A 21,108-nucleotide genomic window follows, 5' to 3' on the forward strand; every position below is an offset into this window, starting at 1 on the left:
CATTTATAGTATTAATGAACCGGGACTCCTATTCGCGGACGACCTAAAATGAAAAAACGAGACTCTTATTCGCGGATGACCTAAAATAGAAAAACGAGACTCTTATTCGCGGACGAAGGGAGTACTAATTAGAACTATTTTTTCACTCTATTTTAGATATTGGAGTAATATTTAAGATGGTCTTTCAACATTTTTAATAATTACAATGAACTCATATCCATGTTGGTGTAAATATCACATAAATAAAATAGTAATTTCACTTTCAACATTTACGCTAAATTTCAGTACAAAATTATATTCCACACTCACTTTTACTTATCAATTACACACTAACTCCACAACACTTTATCAATAGTTTAAATTAAATGAAATTATATAATATTAGTGTTAGTTTAATAAGTACTTTGTCAATACATGGTGCGTTACAACACTAACTTTTCTTAAATTGCTAACTTGTCTTAAATTGCTAATTTGCTAACTCACCAATACAATATATTAACTTATCAATACGATCACATTAAAATATCAACACAAATTTGTGTTGACATTTTAATATATTGTCTTGACATTTTAAAAATCAATGTCAACACAGTGTATTAAAATATCAGCTAATTTTGTGTTGACATTTTAAAAATCAATGTCAACACAGTGTATTAAAATATCAGCTAATTTTATGTTGACATTTCAATGTCATTGTATTTACACTTTTTAATGCACTGCATTGATGAGTTGACAACTCAACACTTTTCAATCATATACTATATTTTAGAATTTCAATATTTTGTAGTACTATTTTAGTTGTTATTGATAGTTTAGCTATTTCTTCTTTACAGTCCTATTAACCACAAATACACTCTTAAAGACCGAACTAGAGGCCAAATTAGGGCCATCCATTTTCTTAATCTTGTGGTTAGGATTAATATACAATTAATTTAATATTTTATTTAATAAAAACTTTTTTATTTTAATTTTTTTAATTTTTTTATTTATTTTTATTATTTTAAATTTTTTAAATTTTTAAAATTTTTTTTATGCAATAAAAACTTGCCAAAGTAAATAATGAACTATATTCACTAAATAATGAACTAAATGATGTATGTTATGAACTTATTACTTCATTCAGTCGTGCTATTACTTCATTCCGTTAGTTTATTACTTCATTTATTCATGCTATTACTTCATTTCGTTAGTTTATTACTTCATTCAGTCATGCTATCACTTCATTCCATTAGTTTATTACTTCATAATGTGTTATGACATAATTATCTTTCAGTTGGGTTTAGGGTTATTACTTCATTCTGTTAGTCTATTACTTCATTTAGTTATGTTATTACTTCATTCCGTTAGTTTATTACTTATTCAGTCATGATATTACTTCATTCTATTAGTTTAGTATTTCATTCCGTTAGTTTATTACTTCATTCAGTCATGCTATTACTTCATAATGTGTTATGACATAATTATCTTACAGTTGAAGTAAATTCATTATATAATGAATGCGAAAAATCACTTCATAACATGCATTCAATTAGTTCATTATGTAGTGAATATAGTTCATTATTTACTCCAACAAGTTTTTATCGAATAAAAAAAAATTTTAAAAAATAAAAAAAATAAAAAAAAATAATTTTTTTTCAAATTTAAAAAAAACATTATTTAAAAAAAAAAAATTTTTATTAAATAAAATATTAAATTAATTATAAATTAATCATAACCATAAGATTAAGAAAAATGAGTTGTCCAAATTTGGTCTCTAGTTCGGTCTTTAAGAAGGGTTCGACATTAATTAGGGCCATCCATTTTCTTAATCTTGTAGTTAGGATTAATATACAATTAATTTAGAAAACGTGTGGTCTACAATTTGTCACGTGTAATTTTTGGTTTAATTAATAAAATAAAAAAAAACTCCAAATTAGGGTTTTAGATGAAAATGTCAATATAGTGTTTCGAAAATATCAACACAATGCTTTGAGAATGTCAACACAATGCTTTAAGAATGTTAACTCATTGCTTATATTGACATTCTACATGTATTATATTGACATATTTTATATAGTATGTTGACATTTCTGCTTATACGAAAAAATTTAAAAATTTTGAATTTTTTTCCAAATTTTGACGTAGGAACATATGCATGTAGGATATTGTTGGAATCCTTATGAAATTATCTTTAATTTGATATATGTTATATGAATTTAAAGTTTTGGGATTTCTTTTAAAAGTTAGTTATAACTAAACATGTAGTTAATTGACATTAATACCCCTATTGATATTTTTTGGAATTAATCCTATGGCTTTATTGACGTTTTTCGTTTATCGTATTGGCATTTAGGGATTGATGATCTAAGCCCTTAATTTGAATATCTAATGGCTATTATTTAATTGTAGTTAGCAATTAAGTTATGAGTTAACAATATAACACTCCCCCTAATTATATACTCCATAATTTAGTTAATGTGACATGTTAAATAGAAAATTGTGTAAGTTACCCCTCCGTTCCATGTTAATAGAGATATTTCATTTTTGGCACTCGTTTTAGAAAAATAATACTCCCTCCTTCCCATTGAAGATGACCCACTTTCCTTTTTAGTTTGTCCCAGCTAAGATGACTTATTACTTAAAATGGAAACACCTTTATCTCTACTTTATTCCCTATCTCTTACTTTACTCTCTCCTCTCAACACACAAAATAAATTTGCATAAAATCCTGTGCGCCCAAGAAAGGGGTCATCTTCCTTGGGACGGAGGGAGTAGTAGATAGTTAAAGTGGAGAAAAAATAAAGTAAGAGAAAGAATAATATAGAAATTTTTTTCTCCACTTTAACTATTTATTATTATTTTTCTAAAACGAGTGCAGAAAATGAAATGTCTCTATTTTAAATAAAAAACGTATAATATGGGCCAGCCCACTAATCAATAACTAACCTAATATATATAGATGAATTAGGTTATATTATTTATTCCCTTCTTCGCCATTCTATCGCCGCCAGCGTTCTTTCTTTATCCTTCTGTCGCCGTCTGCGTTCTTTCTCGGTAAGTTTTTTCTTCTTGCATTTTATTTCTCTCTCTTTCCTTTTTCTATTTTGATAAATATAGACTAATTTATACTTGAATGCAATAAATCATAATCTGAAATAGTTATTTGAAACTATTTTTCTACTGGATTTTAAATTTGCACTACCATTGAAAATAGTCTTAGTAAGCAAGCATTACACAATACAGAGGGTTAGGCTGGGGCATGGGCCCATTTTTTAGTATAGAAAATGGAAACCGATTAAAATTTTATGGATTTGCATTGGATGAATATTAATTCGATTTTAAATTGGTGCCTATGCAATAAGAGCATACGCAATGCGAGCACACACACTAACACACTTTGTATAAACAATACACGTACACACTACACACAACACACACTATATACACATACCTTGGGTTTTAACTCGAACACATTCTATAGCTATACATCTCACAGAAATCAATTACTCCCTCCGTCCCAAAAAAAAGAATATTTGGGACGGGATGGAAATTAATGCATAATTGGTAAAGTAAGAGGGATGAGAGAAGGGTAGTTAAAATAGTGCTAGTGGATAGTGAGACCCATATTATTATTAGTGTTTAATGTGGGCCCTAGTAGTATAAGTTGTAAATAAATTGATGTATATGAGTTTAGGGAACTCTCCATAAATGCAAATAGAATAACTTTATGGTATGAACGATAAAGGAAAGTGTCCTTATTTCTATGGAAACAACATCTTATGTCCACCATTCGAGTCCTAGATCTCTGGAAAAGAAACTGCTCCTCCTAAGCTCATTTCTATTGAGGGAACAACACAAAAGAAAGTAAATCTGACTTCTTTGCTATGGAGGAAACATGACCAAATTTCTAGCCTCATAGCTCAATCCTCACTCACTTAAAGTGTTCTTGCTCACATGGTTGGTTTAACAACTATTCATGAGATCTGATCAGCTCTAGAAGCTAATTTTGCAGGCCAAAATCATGCAGTATACTGCATGACTTTAGCTTCAATCGGCTAAGAAGGAGACTCAATCTAAAAGAAAATATTTAGGAAAGGTCAAGTGTTGTTGTGATGCGCCTGCTGCTGCTGGTTGTAGGATATCAGAGGATGATCAAATTCTTTATATGATTGGAGGTCTTGGATCAAAATATGATCTAGTCATGGTTGTCATATTTTTTAGAACTGATGCTTGGATCATGTAGGAGGTAACTTCTTTATAATTAAGTATTGATACTAGAATAGAAGCTGCAAAATCACCCAAAATCAATATGGCTGGCTTTGCGTCTTCTTTAAACATTGCACAAGTTGTTGGCCAATACACATAAGGCAACAATCGCTTCAAGCAAAATGATGAATGGGGAAGAGGATCCAACTATGGATATGATTTTAGAGGATGCAGAGGTGGAAGATCTAGTGAAAAAGTTAGATCTCGAGGGAGACTCACTTGTCAATTATGTCAAAACCTAGGTCATACCTAAACTTGTTGTTGGTATTGTTTTGAACGACCCTTCAGGCATCATGTATTATCTTTCTAACTTGAAAAGTGCGGCAAAATATCATTGAAGTATTCCTTACATCTCAGTCATAATTTTGGTATTGATATTGCTCATGTTGATAGTTCTACTGTGGTTACTACTTCTTAAACTCCTAATTCCAGATGTTTTCCCCTTAGCAATCTTCTACATGTCTCTAATATTTCTAAGAATCTGCTAAGCGTTTCCCATTTTGCAAAGGATAATCAAATTTATTTTGAATTTCATTTTTCTTACTGCCTTATGAGAGATCAGATTATTAGGAAAATTCTTCTATGGGACGTCCTTGAAAATGATCTCTACAAATTCCTCTTCCATAAGCCTAAAGCTACTTCAACTATTCCAGTCACTCACACTACTCGTTTTCTTCAATCAAGATTCAACTCCATGATGCTCATTCTCACACCGTTCCTAGTGTTTTTCACTCCTCTTGTACTGAATCAGATAGTCTAGAACTTTGTACCAAATGTTAGCGCATTATGCTCTCCCTATTGTAAAAAAGATTCTAGTAGATTGTAAAATTACTTATCATTCAATGAAGTTTGATCTCATTTGTCATTCCTGCTCTATTTCAAAAGGTCACAATTCATTCTGCTCCTTTGGAGCTTGTGCACGCTGGTCTTTGGGACCAACTCCTATTACTTCTATGAATAGTTTTAGAAACTATGTAAATTTTATTGATCATTAAATTGGACTTACTTGGACCTATCTCCTTAAAATAAAAAATGAACCTCTCTCTGTTTTCAAACACTTCAAGTCTGTGGCTGAAAAACAACTTGGTTGCAAACATAAAACCCTTCAAAATTACTGGGGAGGTGAATACATAAGTTTAAATATTTTTTCAAAATGAGTGGATACGTTATCGATAGTCTTGTCCCTACATTCCACAGTAAAATGGTCTTTTAGAGATGAAATATAGACATATAGTGGGGTCAGATCTTATTCTCATAGCCCAATCTGGTTTACCTTCATGCTTCTGAGATGATTCTTTTGTAACCGCCACTTTTCTCATTAATAGTGTCTCACCATATGAAATGCTCTGCAAAACCAAACTAGATTATTTAGCTCTTAAGCTTTTTGAATGCATTTGATATCCCTACATTAAGTTATTCACTAAATTCAAATTAGACATCAGATATGATTTAACAGTCTTTTGGACGTACGATTTCTCTTAGGGTTATAAACCTCCCCTTAAGAGTAGAAAACTCATCATTACAAGGGTTTTCATATTTTTCCATGAATCAATTTTTCATACAAATTTATTACCCATCTCTCCACTCTCTACCTTGCTTCTCCTATTCCATCCATCTCTCATATTTTTCTGCTCCACCATTATATACCACTCTACACTTTACTAATTTTCCCTCTGATAATTTTTTCCACTCTTTATGATCATAGTTCATTTCCTATCAACTTCTCTCCCTCTGCTGCCATCACAAATTTTGATGCTATTTCTAACACCCTTTACTCCCATCACAAATGTTGATTCTATTTCGAACACTCTCTCAATCACCATACCTCCCCTTCCTCATACTCCTTCTCCATCAGCATGCCCCATCCCCATTTCTCATACTCCATTTGTCGCTGACCATCTCAATCATTCTCCTATGGTCACTACAGCTAAACATGGCATTATCAAGCTCGAGGTTGTCATTGATGATGCTTCTTCATAAAAAGAAGATGAACGTTATTTCATTATCCATTAATCTGCCAAGATTTCTCTTGAAATCTCTATTTGGAAATGTGCGTTGATGCAAAATTTCTTGCTCTCCTTCGAAATAGGACTTGGACTCTCAACCTTCTCATTTCTTGAAAGAATCTTATTGGTTCAACTTGGAATTTTAGGATTAAGAAGAATGTTGATGGCTCTATAGCAATGCACAAAGCTTGTTTGGTTGCCCAAGACTTTTCCCAAAAAGTTGGATTTGACTTCCTTGAAACTTTCAACCCGGTTGTCTAGCCAAATACTATCAAACCGATGCTCATTATTGCTTTCACTCATGGATGGTCTGTCAAGCATCTTTTAGTTAATAATTTCTTCATGGTGATCCAGAAGAAGAGATTTATATGAAACAACCACCTGGTATTTGAGCAGGGTGCTCCACGCATGGTTTGTAAACTTAACAAAGCTTTAAGACCTTAAGTACACACTTAGGTCTTGGTTCCTCATTATGAATTCCACTCTCTTTGATCTTGGTTTCCTCAAATCCAAGTGAAACTATATATATCTTACTCTAGGTTGATGATTGACTTTTCATTAGCAGTTCACAATCTAGGATTTAAAGAGTTAATTCTCTCTAAAGGATTTAGGGGAAGTAAAAATATTTTCTTGGCATTGAAGTGTCAAATACTGTTTAAGGGTTTCACTTATCTCAAGCATGATATATAACTAAACTTCTCAAGAAAGTGAAAATGACAGAGGCCAAATCCTTCCCTACTCATATGATTTCTAATTTGGAGTTAGTAAGACAAAGGAATAACCTTCTGTAGATGATAGCTATATAAGAGTGTTGTTGGAGCTCTATAATATGTGACAACTACAAGACGAACTAAGCTTCTTTGTGAATAAAGTAAGTCAATACATGTCATTTTCTCTTCATACTTATTGGAGAGTTGTTAAAAATATTTTAAGATATCTCAATGATTATGTTGATTATACTCTACTCATTAAATCTTCTAAATTTAGATTGGCTGGTTTCTTAGTTTAGATTGGGCATCTTATGTTGATGATAGAAATTTAACATCATGTTATTGTGTTAAGTTTGAAGATAACTTATTTTCATGGTGTGGTATAAAGCTGAAGGTAGTTTCAAGATCAAGCACTGAGACAGAATATAGAAGTTTGGCTCATGTCAATTCTGAAATTGCTTGGATTCAGTCTCTGTTACATGAATTAAACATAAAGCTAGAAGCACCTCCTATCATTTGGGTTGACAATCTTAGTACCATTATTTTGACTTCTAATTCAGTTCTACATTCTCAAGCTAAACACATTGAATTGAATATCCATTTTGTTCGAAATAAAGGGTTTGCCAAATAGATTGATATTAAACATGTGCCTTAATTGATCAAGTGACCGATATATTAACCAAACCACTAAGATTCCAATTCTTAAATAGGCTCGTCACAAACTTGGAGTTTGTTCACTTGCCCTCTCTCAAATTGAGGGGAGGTGTTAGCCAAGATTTAGAATTATTAGAAAACCTTATTAAGAAGATGTTAAGTTTCCTGCACAAGATGAGGAGAAAGAGATAACTATAGTGCCCTTTGCAATTCTTTATTTGTTAATGACAAATAATTATCCGTATCTTTTGTAATTCTAGGTCTATCTTGCAGAGGTGTATACTCATCAACAAAATGAATAAATTTTTGAGTAAATGCCAAAAGTGGTCTTAAACATATGACAACTTTACGATTTTAGTCCAGAACGTTATATTATGAATTATTCACACCCCACAATTGTAAACAAGTCGGATTTAATCCTTTATGGACGATGTCGTTTAACAATGACTGTCAATGGCAGTTTAGGAGTTTAGGGGTTTAGATTAGAATATTTATTTTTTTCGAAAAATATTCTGATTTTATTCGAGAAAAAAAATTAAATAAAAAGAACTTCTTGTTTTTTATAACGCGTTTTACATTGTTTTCTTCCTCATTTTATAACCGCGTTTTATATTCATCTTCTTCCCCGGTTCATTCATTCTGAAGAACCCTAGTTCTTGCAAGAACTATAAGTCTCGGCAGAAACCCAACTTTGTCAACTATGAAGCGTTTGACAAAGAGATGAAAATGACATAAGAAAGTTTACCTTAGCGATATTCAGTTGGGAGAGCTGGAGTGTTGTGTCGAGGCAACAGTAATAATTGTCATACACGAACCAACTCATGGTGAATTAAAGTTCGTTTGTTCACCAGTTTGTGAGCTGGGTTTCATCTAGGGATGTCAATCGGCTCGTTCCATCGAGTTTCGGGCCAACCCTACTCGGGTTGTAGGTCAATCGGGTACGGGCTAATCGGGTTGTGATTTCATGCGGGTTGTAAATGTTCAACCCTAATCCTAAAAGTTCGCGTTTCGGACTAGCCCAACGGGTTAATTGAGTTGCTATCGATAAGATTAACATGCGATCAATCCAATAAATAATAATGGAAATTAGTTATATTCATAAAATATTTAATTGTGACAAATTTGAGATATATGCTTAAACTCAATCATAAGCATGATCAAATACTAATATTTGAGATATTTCGTGAAATTTAAATGCATGTTTTAGAAATTTAAATATTTTTTTAGTGATCTGAAGTTTTAAATTTATTTATTACTCCCTCCGTCCACGAATAAGAGTCCTGTTTTTCCATTTTTGTTCGTCCACGAATAAGAGTCCCGGTTCATAATTTCCATAAATGGTAAAGAGACCTCATATTCCACTAAATTATTCCACTCACATATCATTTAAAACTAATATATACATGTGGGACCCCTATTCCACTAACTTTCTTCCACCCACTTTTCTTACCATTTCTTAAAACCCGCGCCATTTAGAATTGAGACTCTTAATCGTGGACGGAAGGAGTAATTATTATATTAATAAAAATGTAAAATATAATTTGTATATCTATACACATATAAAAGTTTAATATAAAATTGAAAGTTATTTTTTTAGTTATCTATGTTATAAATATAATCAATGAAGTGTCAAATTAGGAGGAAAAAAATAGAATAATAGAAATTTTATCGGGTTGCGGGTTAATCGGGTGTGGGCTAATCGGGTTTTAATTTTATCGGACTAGAAATTTCCAGCCCTTACCTTATAAATTCAGTGGGCTATTCGGGCCAGCCCACGGGTTGCGGGCTACACTGACATCCTTAGTTTTTTCTAGGGTTTAGGATTGTCGGGGAGAATTAGGGTCGGATGGGTTTCGCCGACGAGTACTAGGGTTTGTCGAGGAGAATTGTGTTCGTTCGTTCGCTGGGGAGAACTAGGGTTCGATTGGATTTTGTTCGATGTGCAGGGGTGAGAGAGAGTGGCGATTCAGTATATGGGAGATAGTGACCATTCAGAATGAGAGAAGTGAGAGAAAAAAAATTAGTTGTATATTTTGTGCTCTTTTTGTTAGAAGTATCTCCATTTTGATTTACAATTTTTTTCCATATAAAATTTGGTTATATTTTAGGTGTTAATAAAACGTAATTAGAAACCTAATCCAGTAAAAAATAGCCTAAACTCCCGTTGACCGTTATTTTTAAACGGCGCCGTCCAAAAAGGACTAAATCTAGCCCATTTTCAATTGCGAGGGACGAATAATTCAAAAGATAATGTTCTAGACCAAAATCGTAAATCGTCATATGTTTAGGATCACTTTTGTCCTTTACTCTAAACATTTTGAAATATGTCGCTCACCTCTGCAAAGTAAAATTGCTACATTTCTTTGACTATCTTATCATATTCTCTCTTCATCCGCGAATAGGAGTCTTGTATTTCCATTTTAGTCCGTCTGCAAATAGAAGTCTCGGTTCACTTTTACCATAAATAGTAATAGGCTCTCTCCCATATTCCACTAACTCATTCCACTCACATTTAATTTAAAACTAATGTATATAAGTGAGATCTATATCCCATTAACTTTTTTCAACCCACTTATTTAAAAGTAAGATTTCTAATGGCGGATGGAGGATGGAGGATGGAGTGGGTAGTTGTTTCTCTCTCATCACCCAGGTAATTATACTGCTGTTATGTCGCAACTACTCCCGGCAACATTGACGTCAAAAAGATAAATAGACATTTGATGGTAAAAGAAGTAAAATAAAAAAGAAAGTGTAAAAAAATGAAAAATACCACAAACTAAAAAAAGCTTCATTTTTACGATTTAAGTAAATTAATTTTATATAAGCTTCTGTGAGTATTAAGACAGAGAGAACGTAACCACACATGCATAAATAATTCAAATTATATAAAGGCCAAGAATTTGAATTGAAATGATATGTTTAATTTTGTGTATATTTAGTCTTCTCTGTTGACCTTGATAATCTTCAACGGAGAAGAAAACAACAAAATTCAATCTAATCCAACTGCAATCGCGCCAGATCTAACTACCTTGTCCCTTTTCAATTTCAATATTTTTTCGCATTGGTTGTTTATCGCAGTAACTGCTCGTGTTTTAGGAATTACAGAGTGTCTCGCACTGCAATCCGCCAGTTCTGCAGGTCTGACAAAATCTCCATCACTGCTTGTTTTTCTCTGTTCAATTCGTTTAGTAGCCCTTTGAGTTTACAGTTTTGCACTGCAAATTTTGAGTTTTGTTGATTTCTGTTCAATTGTGTGAATCAGCGATAATTTGGGAATTTGGATAGGTTTAATGTGCGGCATTTTTGGTTAGGACTTTGTTTTTTGCTTTTAATGTATAATTAATGAATTATTAGACGAATGCACTTTTATCTTTGACAATTGAGCTTTAAAGGAGTTTTCAAATTCATGTAATTTTCAAATTTCTGTAAAATCCGGAAAAATAAAGGAGTTTTTTTTGTTAGGACTCTGTTTCGTTGCTTTCAATGCATGGATACTTAAACTGGCATAGTTGGTTTTAAACTCGGAAGTTTTGTGTAGTTTCTCAAATTTCAGTATAATATCGAAAAGCTAATGAGTTTTCGGTTGTGTTGCTTTCAATTTTTGCTCTTGATTCTGGATTTTGGATGGGCAGATATGCAGAGCCAAGTGGTTTGTAGTGGGTGTAGAACCTTCCTTCTTTACCCGAGCGGAGCTACAAATGTTTGCTGTGCAATTTGCAACACGGTCAATATTGTGCCACCACCTGGTAATTATAAAGAATACCCCTGCCAAGATATTATTAATCTACTGAAGTCGATAGGAAAGAATAGTACACATGTTTGTGTTTTTGGTGCATGCTGTGTTAGTTTAGTTTATCATGCCCACAGTTCGTCATTACCACTTCGGTAGCAGCCTCTCTCTCTCCTTCCCTTCTCATCACGTGTATTTTGAGTGATTCCTTTCATGCATTAGAGCAATTTGTGTTTTGCATTTATACTTTATTAGTACTCCTCTAGCTGTGTTTATTTCTTGGTGGCTGGATCTTACTGCATATTCTCTAGCATCTTGTCTTTTGATGTATTTGAAAATAAATGATGGCTTGTTTGCACTGGCAAATCAACCACACAGAGAAGGTGTTGTTAGTGAATTATCAATATATTTGGCAGTGATAACAAGAAAGTGTGTGATCGATCGAATTTCACGTTTCTGTGTTTTTCGGTATTCTATGCAGGGGTGGAGATGGCTCAATTGGTATGTGGAGGTTGCCGCACCTTGCTTATGCATGCTCGTGGAGCAACCAGTGTCAGGTGTTCCTGCTGTCACACTGTAAATCTTGTGCCAGGTATAGATTTGACAATGATATTTACATACTAATGCTAGATCTTAGTATTGTCTTTTTTATGGCAGTTGTGCAAGTTATGGTGTTCTTTTAATAGATCTTCGATCATTGCCTAATTATTTTTCACTGACGGTGTGCAGCTGTCTCGCCTCCTAGTAATGTTGCTCATGTCAACTGTGGAAATTGCCATACAATGCTGATGTATGCTGCTGGAGCACCATCAGTAAAATGTGCTATTTGTCACTTCATCACAGCTGTTAACGTTAGTATAAGGCTTATTCTCTCTTTTACTCTCTTTATTTAATAGAGATCTTCATTTCGTTAAATGGATACAAATTTGGTCTTCGATATGTTTGTTAAGCGGTAGGAGAGATATGCTTATCATATGAAAACATGAAATTGGTTCAACACTGGGAAACATTTCATATTTCATTGGATATTATTATGCTTCAACTCCACTCTACTGCACATTTTTTGCAGATGGGCGACACGAGTGTTCCCGTTCCTGTAAATATACCTGCAGGGAATTCCAATTCTGCACCAACACACTCTACCTCTACAGTAAGTTCAACAAACTGGCATGAGAGCGAAACCTTCTTTTGCACAAATTGATTGGAAACTGAATTCATTTTCTTGCTGCAGGTAACAACAGCCGGTTCTCATAATCAAACGGTAGTGGTGCAGAACCCCATGACCCTCGATGAAAGTGGCAACTTGGTCAGTTCTTCTTTCAACCCTTCGTTTCGCATTCCTTGTTGTGGTACTATTTCATGTAAAATGATCAATTCTGTTCTTCCACAGGTGACCAATGTCGTCGTTGGCGTCACAACATAAGGTGCATCGGAAGCGACGTTGGCTTAAATAAACAAGCATATAGAGTGACCCTGTGTATATCGTGGCTATGACTAATATGGAGGGTAACATTTGTTGTGAAGTACCAGATGAAAACTGGACAATTTTTCTGCTTTCATGATACTTGGAATTAGTTAATAATGAATTGATACACTCCCAATGATCAACAAATGGTTTAGGGGTAAGTGGTAACCCCATCGACGTGATACAAATAATATTTTCTAGATGCCCCACTGTCATCAGTATATAATGTGACATCTTACCATGTTATAGTAAGACAATGATAAGAATTAAATAAAATAAAAACAAGTTGGTAGACTGAAATCAAGGACTTATGCCGGCTGTCTTTACAATTTCACAACGTTTAATGATGCTCCCCAACGTGACAACCTTGAATTAATCCGAAAGGGAAACACCTTAATTAAGTAGATATAAACACAGATTTTTTATGACTTTGGTTTTGTGGAAAAGAAAATTTTAAATCAAATTGCACTCAAAGTGAGCACGAGATCTCGAATCGATGCTGCTAAAATTATGATAAAAAAATAGGATTTTAACTTTTGCAATTGGAAGTAAAGTCTTCATTTCTCACATGAAATTGGACCAAACAATCTACCACAGAATTCTAGGATTATTCTACGCTGATATGTTTATCCTTTATTGAATGTTGCATTTAATGGAATTTGTTTAAGACTTAGCTACGATTCTCATCTGGTAGTTTCGACGATTATTGCCAATTTAGTAACAATTTTAACAAATAAAATTAAGATAATATCCGATGTTCTTCCTTAGGATAATAAAATAGATCTCGCAGAAAAGAGATGATAGTCATTTGGACTGAGATGGCCGAATTATTTAAGTATACCATTCAAATTAAATTAATTTTATTTTTTCATATTTAATTATATAAGTATGTTGCTAGTTTCTGGTCTCAAATTTATGCTACTACTATATTAATATTTAAGTTACACGATCTCAATAGATTAAACACTGAATTCTATGAAGAATTAATACATTGAAATTTTATTTTAGACTATATTTTTGTTTTGATGACTTGTACAATATATTCTAACCGTCCTGGTTTTTTTCTTGACTCTTAAGTAGATCAAGTGTAATAACAAATCATATAAATTGCAACGGAATAGTCCAACACAACAATAGTTGTCAATTTCCGGCCGTTTGACTTGGTGGTGGATTGCGTGAGAGACGTAGATATTGAAACCCTATATAACTAAACATTAACAAAAATTTTACTAACCATAATAAAAATATAAACTTTGACGTAATATAAAATTGTCAAAAAGCATGACTCATTAGACAGTTTGACAAAAACCTTTCTTAAATGAGTATAAGATAAATTTAAATGTGAACTTATAAAATATACCCCATCAGTTGCGATTAGAGTCCTACTCACGGTTATTCGCCAATAATAGTCTCAGTTCATTTTAACTAGTTATTCGCCGATAATAGTCTCATATCATTTTTATTGTTATTCGCCAATAATAGCCTTACTAATTTATTATAAAATTAATAATATATAAAAATGAGATTCATATTTTACTATTTTAATCTATCAATTTTATTTTATATTTCTTAAATATTCTTGCAGAATTCAACCGAGACTCCTAACGTGGAAGACGATGCATCCAGTATCTCCCTCCATCTTAATAAAGAGGAAAGGCAAAAAATCTTTCCCAACCCTTAATTGTTGAATTCCAAACCTAATATTTTTTAATCAATTTGGCAAACGCTTAATCACACATAGATCATGGACCCCCACTTTTGACTTGTTTATCAGTGTGACACATTTATTAATTACAATTGAAAAGTATCCTAGACAGCAAAAAGAATAAAAATAAAAATAAAAATAAAATAAACATAAAAAGGGCTGGCAGCTTTCAATCACGGCCGTCCATGTAGGCTGCATCAACGGTCGAGATCACACGTAGTGGGTGAGGTGGCCGGTATATAGCTCGACGGCTGACATCAGGCGGTGGTAGCCGTATCTCACGCGTGCGGATATATGAACATGACTCTTATCCTAATTAATTATTTAATTAACTGATTAATTAATACATTACTATTATCTGTCTTAATCATCGATGCGTGATTGTCGTTATGTGGCTTATTAAATTATTTGGGGTTGATTAAAGTATTCAAATTGGGACTTATTTATTAATTTTCTAGATCACATAGAATGATATGCTTCTGATATGACTCTTTTGTTGATCGATATGTGTCTAATTATGGGATAGTTTTTACTTGAAACATAATCTGATCAGTGTCAGTTTATTTTCTTGTGGATTCTTTTGTCTTATGTTACGACATAGAAGGTGGAATATCCCATACTCTTTCCGTCACTACAGAGTATACACTTTGAGTTTAACACGAATTTTAATACAAAATTGGTAAAGTAAAAGAGATATAAAGAGAAAAAGTAAATAAATATTATTAGTAGAAAATGAATCACATCTCATTCGAAAGAAAAGAGTTTCAAAATTAGAAAGTATATATTTATATGAGATGGATTAAAATGAAAAAAAATGGATATTTTTATGGGACAGAGAATAAAAAAAGAGTTTCAAAATTAGAAAGTATATATTTATATGAGATGGATTAAAATGAAAAAAAATGGATATTTTTATGGGACAGAGAAAGTGAAAATCGTATCTGTAAATCAATAAAGACTGTTTATCCATCAATGAATTGATTAATAACCTTTTACGAGTATTTATTAGGAAATTTACAATATTAATAAAATAAGAATATTCCATGAGTACAGCTCTAAATATCTAGCCGCTAATTGTTAAAATATCCGCCCTAGTACTTTATATTTTAACTTGCAGAAGTAGACTTTAGATTTAGAGTAAAGGTCAAATGTGATCCCTAACATACGACCGTTTTATCAATTTGGTCCTTAACATTATCATTTTGATTATTTGGTCCCTCGCAAATGAATTCGGATCCGAATCGGTCATCACTTAACAGAACCGTCAAAAAATAGACGGTGATTGCAATTTGACTATATTAAATTACTAATGGTAATTAATTATACCAAATTATAATTCTTAATTCCTATTAAATTACAAATTATTCATTTCATTTTGCAACTGATACTAATCTTTTTTCCAATTTTGCTAATAGGAAAAGAATTATAATTAGGTATAATTAATTACCATTAGTAATTTAATATAGTCAAATTGCAATCACCGTCTATTATTTTTACGGTATTGTTAACTGAGGACCGACTCGGGTCCGAGTTTATTTGTGAGGGACTAAATAATCAAAAAGCAAATTGATAAAACGACCATATATTAGGGACCACATTTGGCCTTTATTCTTAGATTTATAGAAAAGTGCGGCAAGGAAGTAATATTAAAATTATACTTCAATTAATGTGGATCTCAAGTGTCTAGGTTCTACCTTTATAGGGAGTAAGTAGCTAACCTACTTACTAAGATGAATGAATTACTAAATCATAGGTGTCCATACAAAAAGAAGAATGTTTAAGGATTTTTTTCTAATTAATTAAGAATGATAATTTATATTTTTATAGAAACTATCTAAAATTTAAAAATATCTTCAGTCTAGGTGTTGTAACTAAAATTAGAGAATACAAGCGAAATTGTCGAAAGACAAAAGATTTATAAGGTTCAATCAACAATTATGTTCTCAACACAACTACGTATTGTACGTACATAATTATAGTGATATTTGAATTAATTCTGACTCACACAACATTCTCTATAAAAAATGATAATTTTCTCGCTTGAATATCAACTCTCGCTTGAATATACAGTGTAGGATTGGACAATAGATACTTACATTAGCCTAATTACATTTACACCCACACCATAGACATAATTAACAGCGTAAAATTTTCAAAGTGGAAATTAAAGTAGATTTTCTGAATTTTGAATTTGAAATTTCACTTAGCCAACCTTTTTGTTATTTGATTTGGTAAATTAAAGTTTTTGTCCAACAAATTGCATAAAATATGGAGTGATATATATTTATAGAAATGAAAAATAAAAAACTTTGATTGCTAGCTTGGGTTTGATCCCCCTGGCAAAACCATGCACGAAAATGTGTGATCAAATCAACAAAGCAATTTTTTACTTTGTCCGTTAATACATTCAGACATGATATTGCCTATAACGGTGTAGTTTTTCACTTACTAGTATAATATTTCCGTCATATTTTCTTTATATCCATATGATTTTTTAATTTTATACTTCCTCTGTCTCAAGATAATTTATATATTTTTTTTGGTCATGAAATTTAAGAAATTGATCATGTGTTAAAAGTTAACTAAAATAGAGTAAAATATGTAAAATGATAAAGTTTTCACTTTTTTTTCAAAAACAAATAATCCAACTACATTGAGTACGACTCAACCATCTTGAGACAACAGAAGTATTAAAACTCATGTGGTTTACTAATTCTATTTTTCATGGACTGTGATAGTGTACTTATTAATTTAATAAAATGGTAAAAAAGACAAATAAAATGAGAAAGAGCTCTTTCATATCCGAAGTCAGCGTCTCATTCTTCTTCCCCAACATCCCCACCTCTCTCTCTCTCTCAAAGAAACAATCTCAGTTATCGTCAATCAAACTCGAGAAACCTTAAGATCGAGGAGTGCATGCACCGTCACTAATTCAAATGAAAATCTACCAAATTTCGTTGCCACTTGTTTAGCTAAGATGATGGAGAACAATCAAGGCGACTTAGCCGATGTAGTCGGCGCCACCACAACCGCCACCGCAACACCATCACAACAGCCTGCTGCGGACTGGCGATTTTCAAGAACTTCAATCAACTACCCTCCGGAATATTTTGGCGATCCATTCACTTACATCTCCGATATTCCTCTCATCCAAACCCCTCCAACTACTTCTCACCTCTTCTACAATTCCAATCCCGATCACATGAAGAAACCCTCAAACATTTTCTCCCGGATGCTCGAAATCTCTCCGAATACGAAGCCACGTGAATCTCAAGCGCCGCCGCCGCCGCAAAGGGAGGTGAAGAATCCCCCTATTTTGCAGATCTCGTCTCCGCGAAATGCGCCCATCAAAAGAAGGTGGGAGTTCCTTTTTTTTATTTTTTTGAATTATTGTTAGTAGTAGGATTTTAAATATTGCATCTTGCATTAATTAACTGTGGAAGTTGAAGGGATATCACATGCCCTAATTAATGAGGCAATGACCCCGAAATAGGGTTTTGGTTTTGGTTGACTATAGTGTTCATTTTTTTTACTACTAATTGAGATTATTAATTTATCAAAATCCTTCAAAATTAATCAGACTTTGCTTTCATGCTACTATTATTTTCAGATATGACAATTTCTTAAAATCATATTCTCCGCGATTTTGGTCTATTTTTATTTCTTCTCTCATTACAAAAGGCAGTGCAGAAACTGCAATTGAAATGAATTGAGTTGAGTTTATGAAAAACTGATTTTGACGCAAGATTTAAATGTAGGAAAAGTCAGGCGAAGAAAGTAGTTTGTATTCCAGCAGCAGCACCAGCAAACAGCAGAGCTACCGGAGAAGTTGTTCCATCGGATCTTTGGGCATGGCGCAAGTACGGACAGAAGCCAATCAAGGGTTCGCCTTATCCTAGGTATCATCATACTCCCTCCGTTTACTATAAATAGAAATTCTTTCCTTTTTGGTTTTTTCCAGAAATTGAAAATTGCCATTTTAAGAAGTGGACTTTACAATCAACTAACACTAACTCCTCTCTTCCTTTGTCTTACTTTATCCATTTTTCCTAACTTCTTTTTACTTTACCAATTTTGCATTAAAACTCGTCCAAACTTTCTATTTTAAAAAATGAAGGGAATGTCTCTTTGATCAGTCATAATAAAGATGATTCATTCATAATAAAAAAGACATGTCTTTTTGATCTATGCATTGTTATCTCTCCACTTAACACAAAATAACAATATCTAAAAGTTTGTGTTGCTCGAGAAAGGGATCATCTAGAGGGAGTATAAGTTATACTCCTATCAAAATAGAAGATAATGAAGGATAACTATCCAAAGACTTGCAAAATCTCTAAATTAATTTTTTTTATCTAGTCATGTGGGAGAATGTGTGTAGTTTACCTTATTCGCAGTCTAATTCTTTTGCATTGTGTTTATAGAATGAAATCATATAAAGATTTCATTATAACCTCCATATATTGATATTTCAAATAAGTTCAGATAATGTGTTAATATTGTGTCTAAATCCAAGATTCTAATTAAGTTGTAACAAAACTACTACATCTGCAGGGGCTATTACAGATGTAGTAGCTCAAAGGGGTGTTCGGCGAGGAAACAAGTGGAGCGGAGCCGAACCGACCCGAATATGCTCATGATCACCTACACCTCGGAGCACAACCATCCGTGGCCGACACAGCGCAACGCTCTCGCCGGCTCCACCCGATCTCAACCACCCAAGACCACCAAGGACTCAGAAAAGGATACAAACCCCAAAAATCACGACCACAAGGAAACCTCCATTGACAACCATGGAGCCGTCAAAGAAGAGGTGGATAATCGGGTTGAAGCTGAATTCGACGAAACATACAAGCCGGATCAAGATAGTTTTTTTGCCGATTTGGGGGAAATTGGAGATGATCCATTGAGTTTATTCGGACAAGGGTTTACATCACGTGATGATGGCAATAGTCATAGTGATTTGGATCCGTTTGACTTGTATGATTGGGCAATCAGCCCCACGGCGACGGAGGCGGAGGTGGTGGAGGACTCGGCCGGGAGATCTTGAAATGGTTCCTTTGATAATCTCTGTACAATATTTAGAAGGTGTTTTAAGAGGTTTGGGCTTGCATGGGAAACTTTGATTTTTTAATGATTGATTTAATAGCAAAAAATTTACGAGGCAATCTGGCCTTGTTAATATCTTCAAAAATTCAACATCAGAAAAAATTAATCCTATCTCGTCTTTGAAAAATAGAATATTTTAAAACAACACGTTTCTTAATGCATAATTGATAAAAGTAAGAGAAAAGAATTAATAAAGTAAGAGAGATGAGAAGAAAAATGAGTAAAATAAGAGAGGGGAAGAAAAAAAATAGTAGAAATAGAGTTAGTGAATTATAGGGCCCACTTTTCTATTTTTAAGAGACAACCCAAAAGGCCAAAATGAAAATAGATTATGTTTAAGAGATATTTCAAAATGAAAATACTTTTTATTTTTAAAAAACGGAGGTAGTATAATAGCCTAATTTCCCAATAGCTTTACACGTCTTGTTGGAATATTATTAAAATAAACTTGATTTTGTAATGAAAATATTTAGATAATTATGTAAAATTATCTAAAATTAGGCAAGTGAAATTATCTAGATATTTGAGTAGAATTAACTAGAGATAGAATTCTCTAGATATAGATATTGTCTTAAAAAATCTAGAATTTAGAATATAAAAGAATGAAGTAGATAATTCTATTCAAGGGAGTGAATGCCTATAAATATGAGAGATGTACCATTTAAGAAAAAATTCAGTGGTCCTAGCATACCATAGTGGAATTCCTATGTGGTATGTCTCACTAATTATATTTTGACAAATAGGTAAATAAATGGGCCCCACCTCCAGCAAGAAGTACACATAAGCACATTGTAGTGATGAAAATTTTGCATGTCCATATATAATGCATATATACAGCCATACACACATTTATGTGCATTAATTACTATTCTATTATGTCTGCTCAAATTGGATTTGATATGAGAATTTTGCGTCTCATATGTATAATTTATATAACCACGATTTTAAAATAGAGTTTCGAAACGCTTTTAAGTTTAAACTATTATTTGTATCTTTTAAATAAAACATTTTATGTACTAATTATTGAGTAGTATTTTTTGTATGATTAAACTTTATTGTCAGTGGTCAGTTTGAGTATTGTAAAATAATTTATTTTTTTATTTTTATTTTAATTCATATTTATTGTGACAATTATCTACTCTATTTTGTTACTAGAGTTTTTTCATGATATATTGACAAAGATTTAAGATAATGAAATCATTTTTTTATCATGTTATAAATATTAACTAACTTTATATTTTTAAATAGAATATAAATACTATCAAATTAATGTATTATTGAAAAATAAATTAAGATTCATATTACTATATAATCATTCATATATTGTGTTCAGTGCTAGCAAAAATGCAAAAACAATTTATTAAATATTATGTGAAGTACTAGCAATAAAAAAATAAGTATAATATAGCAATCCCTGTAAACAAGTGATGATTCTGGCGTATATAATTTATTCTCCACAATAGCAGCAGTGTTGTGCATATGCA

General features: G+C 32.5%; 2 protein-coding genes across 2 annotated transcripts; both read left to right on the forward strand.

The window, feature by feature from the left end:
* The first annotated feature begins 10,604 nt into the window (after positions 1-10,604).
* On the forward strand, positions 10,605-13,010 carry LOC125210492 (protein LSD1-like). Its single transcript, XM_048110042.2, has 7 exons — positions 10,605-10,753; positions 11,248-11,361; positions 11,827-11,937; positions 12,075-12,196; positions 12,415-12,495; positions 12,577-12,651; positions 12,736-13,010. Exons 2-7 carry the CDS (start codon positions 11,250-11,252, stop codon positions 12,766-12,768), a joined length of 534 nt encoding a protein of 177 aa, XP_047965999.1. The 5' UTR covers positions 10,605-10,753; positions 11,248-11,249; the 3' UTR covers positions 12,769-13,010.
* A 4,333-nt stretch (positions 13,011-17,343) lies between these two features.
* LOC125215951 (putative WRKY transcription factor 14) lies at positions 17,344-19,699 on the forward strand. The gene is made up of 3 exons (XM_048117539.2): positions 17,344-17,872; positions 18,274-18,414; positions 19,070-19,699. Exons 1-3 carry the CDS (start codon positions 17,493-17,495, stop codon positions 19,563-19,565), a joined length of 1,017 nt encoding a protein of 338 aa, XP_047973496.1. The 5' UTR covers positions 17,344-17,492; the 3' UTR covers positions 19,566-19,699.
* Positions 19,700-21,108: the final 1,409 nt, after the last annotated feature.

This window comes from Salvia hispanica, chromosome 3, assembly GCF_029641045.1.
Source record: "Salvia hispanica isolate PSC_SH4W2 chromosome 3, Shi_PSC_v1, whole genome shotgun sequence".
Taxonomy (NCBI): domain Eukaryota; kingdom Viridiplantae; phylum Streptophyta; class Magnoliopsida; order Lamiales; family Lamiaceae; genus Salvia; species Salvia hispanica.

Bases quoted from the DNA above. Each gene is read 5' to 3' on its own strand.
- LOC125210492 (XM_048110042.2), top strand. From the start codon at position 11,250: ATGCAGAGCCAAGTGGTTTGTAGTGGGTGTAGAACCTTCCTTCTTTAC. The intron at 12,496-12,576 runs GTAAGTTCAACA...TTCTTGCTGCAG, and splicing joins CAACACACTCTACCTCTACA to GTAACAACAGCCGGTTCTCA. The intron at 12,652-12,735 runs GTCAGTTCTTCT...GTTCTTCCACAG, and splicing joins TCGATGAAAGTGGCAACTTG to GTGACCAATGTCGTCGTTGG.
- LOC125215951 (XM_048117539.2), top strand. From the start codon at position 17,493: ATGATGGAGAACAATCAAGGCGACTTAGCCGATGTAGTCGGCGCCACC. The intron at 17,873-18,273 runs GTGGGAGTTCCT...ATTTAAATGTAG, and splicing joins AATGCGCCCATCAAAAGAAG to GAAAAGTCAGGCGAAGAAAG. The intron at 18,415-19,069 runs GTATCATCATAC...CTACATCTGCAG, and splicing joins AAGGGTTCGCCTTATCCTAG to GGGCTATTACAGATGTAGTA.